This window comes from Sinocyclocheilus anshuiensis, unplaced genomic scaffold, assembly GCF_001515605.1.
Source record: "Sinocyclocheilus anshuiensis isolate Anshui unplaced genomic scaffold, SAMN03320099.WGS_v1.1 scaffold1097, whole genome shotgun sequence".
NCBI classification, from domain to species: Eukaryota; Metazoa; Chordata; class Actinopteri; order Cypriniformes; family Cyprinidae; genus Sinocyclocheilus; species Sinocyclocheilus anshuiensis.
Window position 1 is genome coordinate 814,229 of NW_015555843.1, and position 10,941 is coordinate 825,169.

Genomic DNA, 10,941 nt, shown 5'->3' on the forward strand with positions numbered 1-10,941 from the left:
ATGTTTTATAACACACACACACACACACACACACACACACACACACACACACACACACACATTTAGTGTTGCAGCAGAACTAACAATCTGCTGGTTGCAACTTTACAGTTAGTATTTCAAAGCACAAGTGAATAGGAATGGCAAAAACAGCTCCCTCCTGTGGATGTATGCATACATTTAGCATGTTTTCTTTCCAAAACAAGGTCTTTTCAAAATACTTGATGGTAAAGATCTGTATGTTTTATTGGCGATTTTGAAATAATCATGGACATTTGACTTAAATTCTTATATCTGTGAGATTTCAAGTTGTGATGCCCACCATCACCTCACTGATGTCCCACAGTTTCTTGGCCACCTCCTCATCTGTGGCCTTAGCGAACAGCTGCTCCTCATGACAGTTAGCAAAGCACTTCCCCTGAACGCCCTCCACATCCGGAGAGCAGGCAAGATAGATAGAAGTCTGTGCACCTTCCTCAGGGGACTTGAAGAAGGCCCGTGAAGCTAGGTTAAATAGTGGCTTCACCAGCAGTGGGATGTGGACATGTCTGCCCAAGTTAGTCCGCACAATCCCTGGGGTGAGAGCATTTACAGTCACTCCGGTCTCCTTAAGTTGGTGAGAGAGCTCCAGAGTGAATAGAAGATTGGCTAGTTTACTCCGTGCATAAGCAAAAGCTTTATCGTAGCTCTGCTCACTGTTCAGGTCATCAAAATTTATTTCACCGTACTTGTAGAGCTTGGAGGACACCACAATGATCCGGCTAGGAGCAGAGCGTTTGAGGAGGTCCAGCAGGAGGTTAGTGAGCAGGAAGTGACCCAGATGATTGACAGCGAACTGCATCTCGAACCCATCTTCTGATTTGGTGTAAGGACACTGGTAGATTCCAGCATTGTTGACCAGGATGTCAATCCTTGACTCTTCCTGTTTGAGATACAACAGATATGGCAAATTGTAAAGGTATGCAGTATTTAAGAACACAAGAATGAGAAGATAAAATAATCACAACACTAGAAATCGCTGAAACTATTCTACACTAATTTAGATACCTTTCTCTTTTGATTGTCAAATCTTTTCTTTATACACAAGATTTTAAAAAATGGGCAACAGATAAAACAGTAGTAACAGCAATTCACAATAAAATCTTTCAATTGATCAACTCTTATATGGGTCATTATAAGAATATATATTCTTAAATTAGTTAATTCAGGATAATTGGGACATTTTTCCAGTCACCCCAATGGCAAAAAATGGTTCAATTTACCTAAATTCAGTCTATATTTAGTTTTATTAAGTTTTAAAATATAAATATATTAATTAAAATATCTGTCGGCCAACAGAATGCTTTGGTAATTTTATACAGCACGTTTTTAATAATATGGTGTTTAATTTTGTTGTTTTATATTTGTTTTACTGTTTACTGTTCTCAAACTCTGCTGGGACATGCTGTCACAAAAGGTTAAATTGTGTTCAGTGAACTATATCTTTTTTTTTCTGAGCACTGTTGTTCAACAACAGTGAAAATGTTACAAGTTTTAGATATGTAAAATAAAAACAATACACTGTATATACACAATACTGATATAAAATATATCTACCCTAAGAAATGATGAACTATGCCAGGTTTCTGCCTATATTATTATTTAGACACAATTTAGCAATAGGACTTTTTAAAGCTTGGTTTCATGCGCGCGCAGTCACGTGCTCTTCCCAAACTTCTCGAGCATGATATCATGCACATAAAAGCGCGTGACGTTCGCGCACAATCGGTGCACTTGTTGCTAGTCGAAAACAATTTTAACCGTGTTATGCGTTCCCTATATTTATATTTACTTCAGTGTAATAGATATATGAAAAGAGAAACAAACGCTCTGTGCTTGGTTTGGTGCAGTAAATTACCTTGATTATCTCTTCGCAAAAAAGACGGACAGATTTAAGCGACGCCAGATCCAAGAGTTTGATCACTAGTTCCCCTTGCTCTGGTCCGGCCTCCTGCTGGATCTCCAGTGCTGCTTTCTCCGCCCGTTCTCGGTCCCTACATGCCATGATCACTCGGCCGTGACGCCGCAGCAGCTCCGCGACCGTGGCTTTTCCGATACCACTGTTTGCCCCGGTCACGATAATAGTTTTGCCCCGCAGCATATCGACGCCTTCATCCATATGTTTATAATGGGGAAAAGCGTCACTGCTGATCCTTCTGTGGCCATCAACAACGTCCAGTTCATGAGCAGGTTTGTAGGCGTAAACATTCACGCATGTGGGAAGTAACGGGAATTGTTCAACTACATTACCCAGAAGTCAAAGCGGGTTAAAACGCAATGCATGCTTTTTTTAATGTATTTACAAGCAATAAAACCATAGACACAAACCACATGATCCGCTGTAATAGATGAACGGGGCGTACTGTTTAATATATAGTAAATGAATGATGAAATTATTACTTTTTCATTCCTTATTTATCTACCAGGGGTGTCAAACTCAATTCCTGGAGGGTCGGAGCCCTGCAGAGGTTAAACACACCTGATCCAACTAATCAATCCTTCAGGCTTATTTGAAAACTACATGGTATGTGTGTTGGAGCAGGGTTAGAACAAAACTCTGCAGGGCTCCGGTCCTCCAGGAATTGAGTTTGACACCCCTGATCTAGGCCTAGACACCCATGTTTCTAGTCAAATTTATTTTAGGACTACAAACTAAAGCGCTTTAATTAGACACACAACACAAAGCACAATCAATTAAGATCACTCATTTAATTTATGATCATAAAGAATATATCCAGTCTTTAACAGTGAACAACACATTTTTGTTTTGTGGACAAAACAAAATTAAACATTTTACACTTCATGATAAACACAGAGGTAATACATTCTAAATACAATATATCAGATTCTTCACACTCTCATCCTTATTTCAGCATTTGCTCAGTACTTTTAATATTGTGGCAAGGTCTATCAGGAACACTAGTGGTGGGCAACACACGTCAGTGAAGGAAACTGCCTTAGGACTGAGTCCGAATATCTAAGTACGGCAGTGAAGAAGTTACAACAAAACATCTAAATGTAGATTAAAATATGCTATATTTACATTGAATAACATCTTGCACTATAATTAAAATAGACAGTTGCAATGTATGCTCCGAGATAGAATTAAATATTCTAAATTTTAATATTTAATTGTTCTCCCCACTGTGCAATAAAACGTGCAATACCCAACTATCTATACTTATATTTATTGCACGTATGTTATTGATTTAATATATCATACATCTATCCACATTTCTTTGAATATAATTTGTGTACATACAACATACTATAATCTATTTTGTATTGTTTTTACATATTTATTTTTTACTCATTTTAATTTTGTTATCTGTGTCTTGTCACTTGTCATCCTGTCTGTGCACTGGAAGCTTCTGTCACCAAGACAAATTCCTTGTGTGTGTGTGTAAGCACACTTGGCAATAAAGCTCTTTCTGATTCCGATTCTAAATTAAACTAATGATTAAACATCTTAAAAAGTCGTAATGATCAAGGCATAAAGGCTGGTAAATGCATCTAATTGCACATTATTCTCCTAAAGAAAAAGAAAGGGCTGCAGTATTTACAGTAGTTTAACCTCACAGTGCTGACGGATTAGTACAGTACATATTATGCTACATACTAATATACAGTACGTAATATACTAGGTAATTTTGAGCACCGTAGCGTCTTTGTATTTAAAGTATTTCCAGCAATCCTTTTAACTTAAACTATCTGTACAGATCAAGGTTCAAAACTCTCTGAAGCAACCAAATAAATAAAATTACCTCTAACATGCAGAGCCTTCCAATCATATGCTTCACTTCCCAGCTCATTAATATAAGTAAACATTTATATTTTAGCTATTGTATAGATCCCACATAAGACACTGAATAGGTGTTATACGACGTGGGACTCTGACATTTAGATTTGATAATCATCAAATCTTTTCATTGTTTACGGCATCACTTGTGTCTGTGCGTTTTCCCTTATGATACTTCTGTCCAATCCCATAGGGCACATGAGCAGCGATTGTACCAAGCTCCTGGGCACCCTCAATGTGAAACATCTGATCATCAAAGAAGATGTGAGGCCTGATCTTCTGAAGGAGAGGCCCCTTAGGAGCCCCAGCCAAAAACAGGGCCTCGTCTACCTCCAACCCCCAGCTCCGTAGGGTCTTCAGGGCCCCAGCGCTGGCAACACTTCGAGCTGTGACCAGGTAGGTACGAATAGGGCAGTTGATTCGTTGGTTTTTTGCATAGAACTTGCGCTGGAGTTTACCCAGTGCTTCCAGGAAACATTTCAGGGGGCCCTAGGAGAGGATGATGCAACAACAAATCAAGCATGAAAAGGACATTGCATTCTCAAAACATGACATGATGGAGAAAATATTAGTATCACTATTAATAATGAACATTAGTAGTTATTTTTTGTGTTACCCAGTCTTAGTTTACCTGAGCCAGAGGCTTGTTCTCAAACTCTTTCTCATGCCTAAAAAAAAGTGTCCAATCCGTGTTCCTTTACGATAATCTCAGACTCGTCGGAAAACAAAACAGCATCTCCGTTGAACGCTACACGTAGTTGCGTGTTACTGAGCTCATTCTCACTGTCACAGGCGAACATCGTGGCAGCTGCTATTCCTATGAAAATGGTCATTTAAAGCAAATTTAGCTTCCTGTTCATCTAATTTAAAGATTGTTTTTCTTCTGCATCAACATGAAAATCCCAGTTAGATAACAATGCATGCATTTTTTAAATAACTTCTTCGATAGCTTCTTGTACTTTCATTGAATCTTTGGACAGATAGAGGTTGGTCATGTAGGCCTTTAGGTAACCAATCGGACTCACTCCACCCATCATGCAAAATTTCTCTATAGTTAGATCTGCAGAGAGAGATTTAATGTAATTGTTGTTCATATATTATGTAGAATGCAGTACATATGCATTTGCATCTGTCCAGCATGCTGCAAACCTTATAAAAATTGTCTTTAGCCAAATTTTGGTCTGTGGACTTTTTTTCTTTTTCCTTTTTTTTGGTGCATGTTGGTCTATGTCTGTGTAGAATAAATATATTTTAAAGGGGGCCTATTAAGTCTCAGGTGTCCACAGAATGTGTCTGTGAAGTTTCAGCTCAACATACCCCACAGATCATTCATTATACCATTTTGAAAATGCCCATTTTGAGTGGAAGCAAAAAACAAGCTGTTTTTGTGCATGTATCTTTAAATGCAAATGAGCTGCTGCTCCCCACCCACTTTCCAGGATAGGGCTGCGACTTTACAGCTTGTTCCTTGGATACTCTGCCAAAACAAAACATCTGTTTGGTTTTTGATGATCATGTTTTTCGCTCTCATTGCAGTTCTTCGTCATCATAAAAGCTTCTTATTTGCATGTGTTTTAAAGCCATATCAGTTTAAAGTGCCCCTATTATGGATTTTTGAAAATTACTTTTCATGCAGTGTGTAATGTAGATGTATGTGAATGTAAACAGTCTGCAAAGTTGTAAAGCTGAAAGTGCATCATAAATAAAGTTGTCTCTCAAAAGAAATAGATTACTCTGAACAGCTGAAACGAGTCGTTTGTAATTCAAATCCTATTTCCGTGTAGTTGCAAAATATGTTTTGTGTGTTGTGTTGTATATACACTCAGTGCAGCTGTATGTCTCGCGTTACTAGAACTCGCGTTATAGTTCTGCTAATCAGCTGTGGGCCTGCTATTATCTAGAAATGTGTCGATTATATAAAATGTCTGTCGTTCTTATTACTTGGTGTCATGATAAAGGATGGAGCAATACGTTGGTTTACAAACTGCAGTGCTTTATCAGTACTCTGTCTTTGTTCGGCAAAGCATATACCATTATTGTTTGGGTCTTTACTACCAAGCTGTGGGCCCGGTTCCCTTACATAAGTGTAAAACAACTTTTTCCCCTCTGATTCTTTATTTTTAGAACAGAGTGGGCACTATCATTATGTTAATAGGATGTAGGGCTGCACGATATATCGAAAATATCGAAATATCGCAAATGTAAATATTGCGATATCTGAATCATTTCAATAATAGGCTACTTAAATCAAAACGTTGCAAAAGGTCAACGTTTTAGTTCGACGCATATAGCAGAGAATTGCTTGACGTTAAAAAGAGTTAAGTGCAATAAGTTGCAGAAAGCACCTCTTTGCCGTCTCGTCTTGCTGTCTGACAGACTCGCACCTGAAGCGCGCGCACAAGCCGCATCTCGCACAGCGTATCTTCCATTCTGCTGCACACGTGCAAAATACGCGCGCACACAGAGAGACGCGTTTCAGATGGCGCGCGAACACCGAGTTGATTCGTTTTTCGCATCTCCTCCTCCTTATGTTTGAACAGACACATACTACGGTGGCCGAGAAGTGCAAAGCAGATCACAATTCTGAAAACAAAATAACAAATTACAAAATGCAAGTCTAAAAAACAAAATAACAATTCAGAAAGCACAACAACAATTCAGAAAACATTATAACAAGTCAGAAAACACAATGACAAATTCGAAAACAAAATAAGTCAGAAAACACAACAACAAATCAGACAAACCGGAAAAGGTAGGTATAGTTTGAGACAGCGCCATTGGTTTGGGATTACTCACTGCTGACTGGACGAGACATCTGTCATTCAACCTATACAGGGAAGAACCAGCCGAAGAACAGCAGAGTCGTGGTAGAAAGTTCGGAGATGGTATTAAAGTAGCTCAATTTAAACATACACACAGAATTATGTCAATAGTACCCGTCTCGACGATCATTCGCGTAAACGCAGTCGGTTAAGTTTTAAATGAATGTAAACAGCTGAGAAAGAAATCTGATGTGTATCATTATACTGGATCCGTGCAGTCGGATTTAAAGGGACAGTAGCCTATAAATAGGTGCTGCTGAATATGTCACTAATGTTAATCAAACAACAAAACAGCTATAACAAAGATTAATCTAAATTTAATTCATACAGTGAACACAATGCAGTGTTATTTTACACTCAATTACATTTCTGTACCTGAATACTACTGTTTATCTTATCTATGCTTGTAAATTGTGTATTTGTTCTTTTTTCCCCCTTTTTCTTTCTTTTTTTTTACTGACTGTTCACTTGCCTTTAATCATGTTTGAACTTTCTCAGACTATAGTTTTTGCTGTGGTATATGAAGAAGTACGTAAAGTATATGGAAAGCAAAGTCACAATGATATAAAATTAGTGTCATTCATTTTTTTGTCATTCACATTGATGTTAAAATTACATTTTCTGATTTGTGACATTACTTTTTATGTACTGCTAAAACACTGCTGGTCACTTTCAGAAGTTGTAGTGATTTTCTTTTCCAAGAAATAATGTGAAACAAATTGTTTATATAATTTTCATTTTTAAATATTTTAAAATATAATTTAAATAGATTTTTCACACTTTAAGCAATATCGTATCGAATATCACATTTTTTAAACAAGGTATCGCGTATCGCATTTTTTTTCAATATCGCACAGCCCGGATGTATTATTGATAAGCCGTAATCCAGTAATGGTGATGGGCGTTCCATTTCCGATATGCACTATACTTAGACCAATCACAACAGACTGGGTTATCTGACCAATCAGAGCAGAGTATCCTCATGTGAAGGAGGGGTTTCGAAAGATGAATCTTTGAACGAATCGTTTGAGAGTTGTTGAGAAATAATGTACAATTAAATGCATATTATAAGAAAATGAAAGTGTTTTTTGACCTTGCATGCATGTAAACCTGTTGTTGGGGACTCCCAAAACCAAATTATGAACCTTTCAAATACCATAATAGGGGCACTTCAAACTTCTGATATATGGTTTTCTGAGTGCACAAATCTGAAGCAAATGCACAGAAAGTGTCTATCACACGGCATGTGAGTACTAAACTAAGTTCTCTCTCATTTCCTATTGTGCTTAAACTGTGAAATACATAGAAGGTTATGTCAAAATAAAAACGCAGTTTAAATCGCATGAGTATATTAGATCTGTGTATTAAGTGACAGCAATGCATTATAGAGTACTTACTGCTGTCCATGCTGTTAATATGGCCCAAAGAACAAAATAAAAACAGAAATTGACTCACTGCTCTTGACTGAATAACTGGAGTAGCTTTAATAAGACATGTCTTACTTGAATGCTGCTTTTAAATGCTGTTGCGTGAAGATAAACATGGTGGATTGTGTGCGGCTGACTCGGGGCAGGATCTATGCTCCCAGACTAAAGTGTAAGTCTGAGTGGTTTTAACTGAAAGAAACTTGCACTGACTGATCTTAAAATATATCAGTGCCTTTGTTTTGTCTCAAGATGCACACCAATAATGTTTTGTCTAAGGCATGTTAATAAAAATTACTTAAATTTCCCGATTGAACAATGGCCTAATCCTGGCTTAATCTAAGCCCTGTCTGTGAAACCGGGCCATAGTCACAGAAATCCCTGTTTTCTTTCCATACCATAGTAATTGATGCTGTTAATGAGGCGAACTCCGACCTGGGCATGATTATTGGTCATCAGCACAATGTCAAACAGCTCCTCACTGTCTGGGTATAGTTCTCTCAAACGGGCATTTACATTCATGAGGGCCTGTGGATAAGAAAAACAGAAATTAATAAAGGCATGGCTGTGGGTGTCTAAGGATATCCACATTAGGTAACACTGCTGTGATTAATGGTTGATTAGTGTACTTCTATATGATATATAATCATAAACAGTGGGCAGGACACAATAATGCTCTGTGTTATGTGCTCCGAGTCCTGCCCTGCAATAAAAAGGGCTAAAGTCCATCCATGAACAAAAATTAAGGCACACATTTGTTTTCCACACAGGTTGCTCTACACATTTTCCCAGTGATTTGCATTTGTGCAAATTTTATTTGTCCTGAAGATATATTCATGTGTTATGAAAGCGCAAAAACAGTGTTTCAACCAGCTTATTTGACCTGAGTCAGGTTCATACTATAGTACCAGTGCTGGCTAGTCCACATTTATTTATTTACTTACTTATACTGATTGTGCCAACATTAAGAGCTGTCTGAGCCAGTGCTAATAAACAGTTTCTATACTTAAATTACAAAACTGCTAGATAGTAACTACTTTACTAATGTTGAATGAATTGTTAAAAATAAATCCATTATGTGTAGCATTTTGTGTTGTTAATAAAGTCCTTTAAGGCATTTGTTCCTCTTTACTCATTTGTCAAATTTATTTGTCGAAATTGTACACTTTAGTCATGTCATTTGTAATCAGTGCCAAATGACATTTCAGGAGTAATATACCTATGTGATGTGAACCGTGGTGTGTTGCAAGGTGCTGCTACAGAGTGCATCAGTTGGGCTACATACGTAAAAATCCCATTAATTTTTTCTACTGGAGAATTGATTTAGAATGATAACATATAAACTGTTAGGCAGGCCTCCTGAGAGCTATGAGGTTGTAAATTGACGGCATGTGCACACATTTCAGCTTTTTAACTTTTAAATAATCTTGTTTAACAGCAGTGTTCCTGCATGGTGAAAAGCTACATTACTCACGATTCTGCAAAAAACCTACACAATTCAGAGTATTGAAACAAACAAATCATGCCAAAAGAACTATTTAGAGTCAATACTTTATATATTTATCCATTTTTCATTTGATTGTCCATCACAATTCTTCATGAGATTGAAGCAATAAAACTTTACACATTTTTACTTCAAACCAAAGGCTTCAAATAAAAAACAATGGGAAAAATACTGAAAAGGTGAGTGGCCACTGTTGCACTCTACTACAGTAGCCTACTAATGTACAGTTGCATTACCTATGGCATCAGGTTCCTGACAGGTGCTGATGGATGTAGGGTGAGTGTTATGATCAGACAGTTTTAAAATATAGTAGGATCATTATTATGCATTTTGTTTGAAAAATCATTTTGTAAAGCTTACACCTGTTGTTACCTTAACAAAAGGAAACGAGACCCCTGGGGTAAAGGGCTGGTCCTCGTGCTCCAGCTGGTGCGCGACATACCTCTCCAGCCCCTCCTCTTCAAACACCTTCCTCTCCTTCACCATGTTAAACAGCGTTCGCGAGGACACCGCAATGGTTACAGCGTTGCTGGGTTTGGGCTGCAAGTTAAAAGCAAGCAAATGTTTACAACGGGCTGTAGACGACAACCAAGCTGCTCAATGTGGTCAGATACCTGTATGTGCAGAACTGCTGTCACTGACGCACCATCGATAATGCAAGCGAACAACACGACGCGCTGGCTTTCAGTTTTGACAGCTATCTTTGATATAATATAAGCTTTTTCTAGTTTGTCGCGTCGCTAGCATTACCTATAGATAGGGTATCGGATGCGGGAGACGCTGCTGTCATTCACAGATTATACACACAAACAATCGCTTACCGGACGGGGCTTCTTCGTTGTTTTCGCGTTGTCAACGTTTTGACAGCTACCCAGTCTTTTTCTTCGCTGTTGTCGGAGTTGGACTGTCCTCCTCTCTCTGTGCCTTCAAGTTGGCTCATATTGTTAGGGGGTCAGTCAGGGGGAGGACTGAATTGTTGTGTCCTGCCTGCGTCTGTGCGTCCTTTGTTGCAGTGGTTGAGTTCCTCTTCAACACGACCCAGTGACGTCACCAGCCCTAAGTGTCTGACTTATCGATTTAAAAAGCAAAATCAATTTAATTACATAAATTAATATGAAAATAACAATTTACATCGCTCTCATTTTAAAGTGCTCTAAAAGTGCAGTTTTAAATACACTTCACTACAGCATTTAAACAACATTCGTTTTGTCTTGGGTATGGATGTACTTTTAGTTTCTACTATATGCACGTATTATTGCCCCAATAAAATGGGACAACTTGGTAAAAAAAAAAGTTTCAGTATAATATAACCCCCCCTCTGGTTTATGCATCCCTGCCTCTGCTGAATTATTTTTG

The 10,941-nt window shown here is 38.0% G+C and overlaps 1 protein-coding gene and 1 pseudogene across 1 annotated transcript; both read right to left on the minus strand.

Moving 5' to 3' along the window:
- Window positions 1-32: 32 nt before the first annotated feature.
- LOC107675576 (retinol dehydrogenase 14-like) lies at window positions 33-2,327 on the minus strand. The gene is made up of 2 exons (XM_016469985.1): window positions 1,895-2,327; window positions 33-919 (listed from the first exon to the last, which is right to left on the minus strand). Exons 1-2 carry the CDS (start codon window positions 2,153-2,155, stop codon window positions 302-304), a joined length of 879 nt encoding a protein of 292 aa, XP_016325471.1. The 5' UTR covers window positions 2,156-2,327; the 3' UTR covers window positions 33-301.
- A 1,115-nt stretch (window positions 2,328-3,442) lies between these two features.
- Window positions 3,443-10,620, minus strand: LOC107675575 (cytosolic 5'-nucleotidase 1A-like; annotated as a pseudogene).
- Between the last annotated feature and the right edge of the window lie 321 nt (window positions 10,621-10,941).

Coding starts and splice junctions, on each gene's coding strand:
- LOC107675576 (XM_016469985.1), bottom strand. CDS start 2,155: ATGGATGAAGGCGTCGATATGCTGCGGGGCAAAACTATTATCGTGACC. Junction 920..1,894: donor TTTGCGAAGAGATAATCAAG/GTAATTTACTGC, acceptor TATCTCAAACAG/GAAGAGTCAAGGATTGACAT.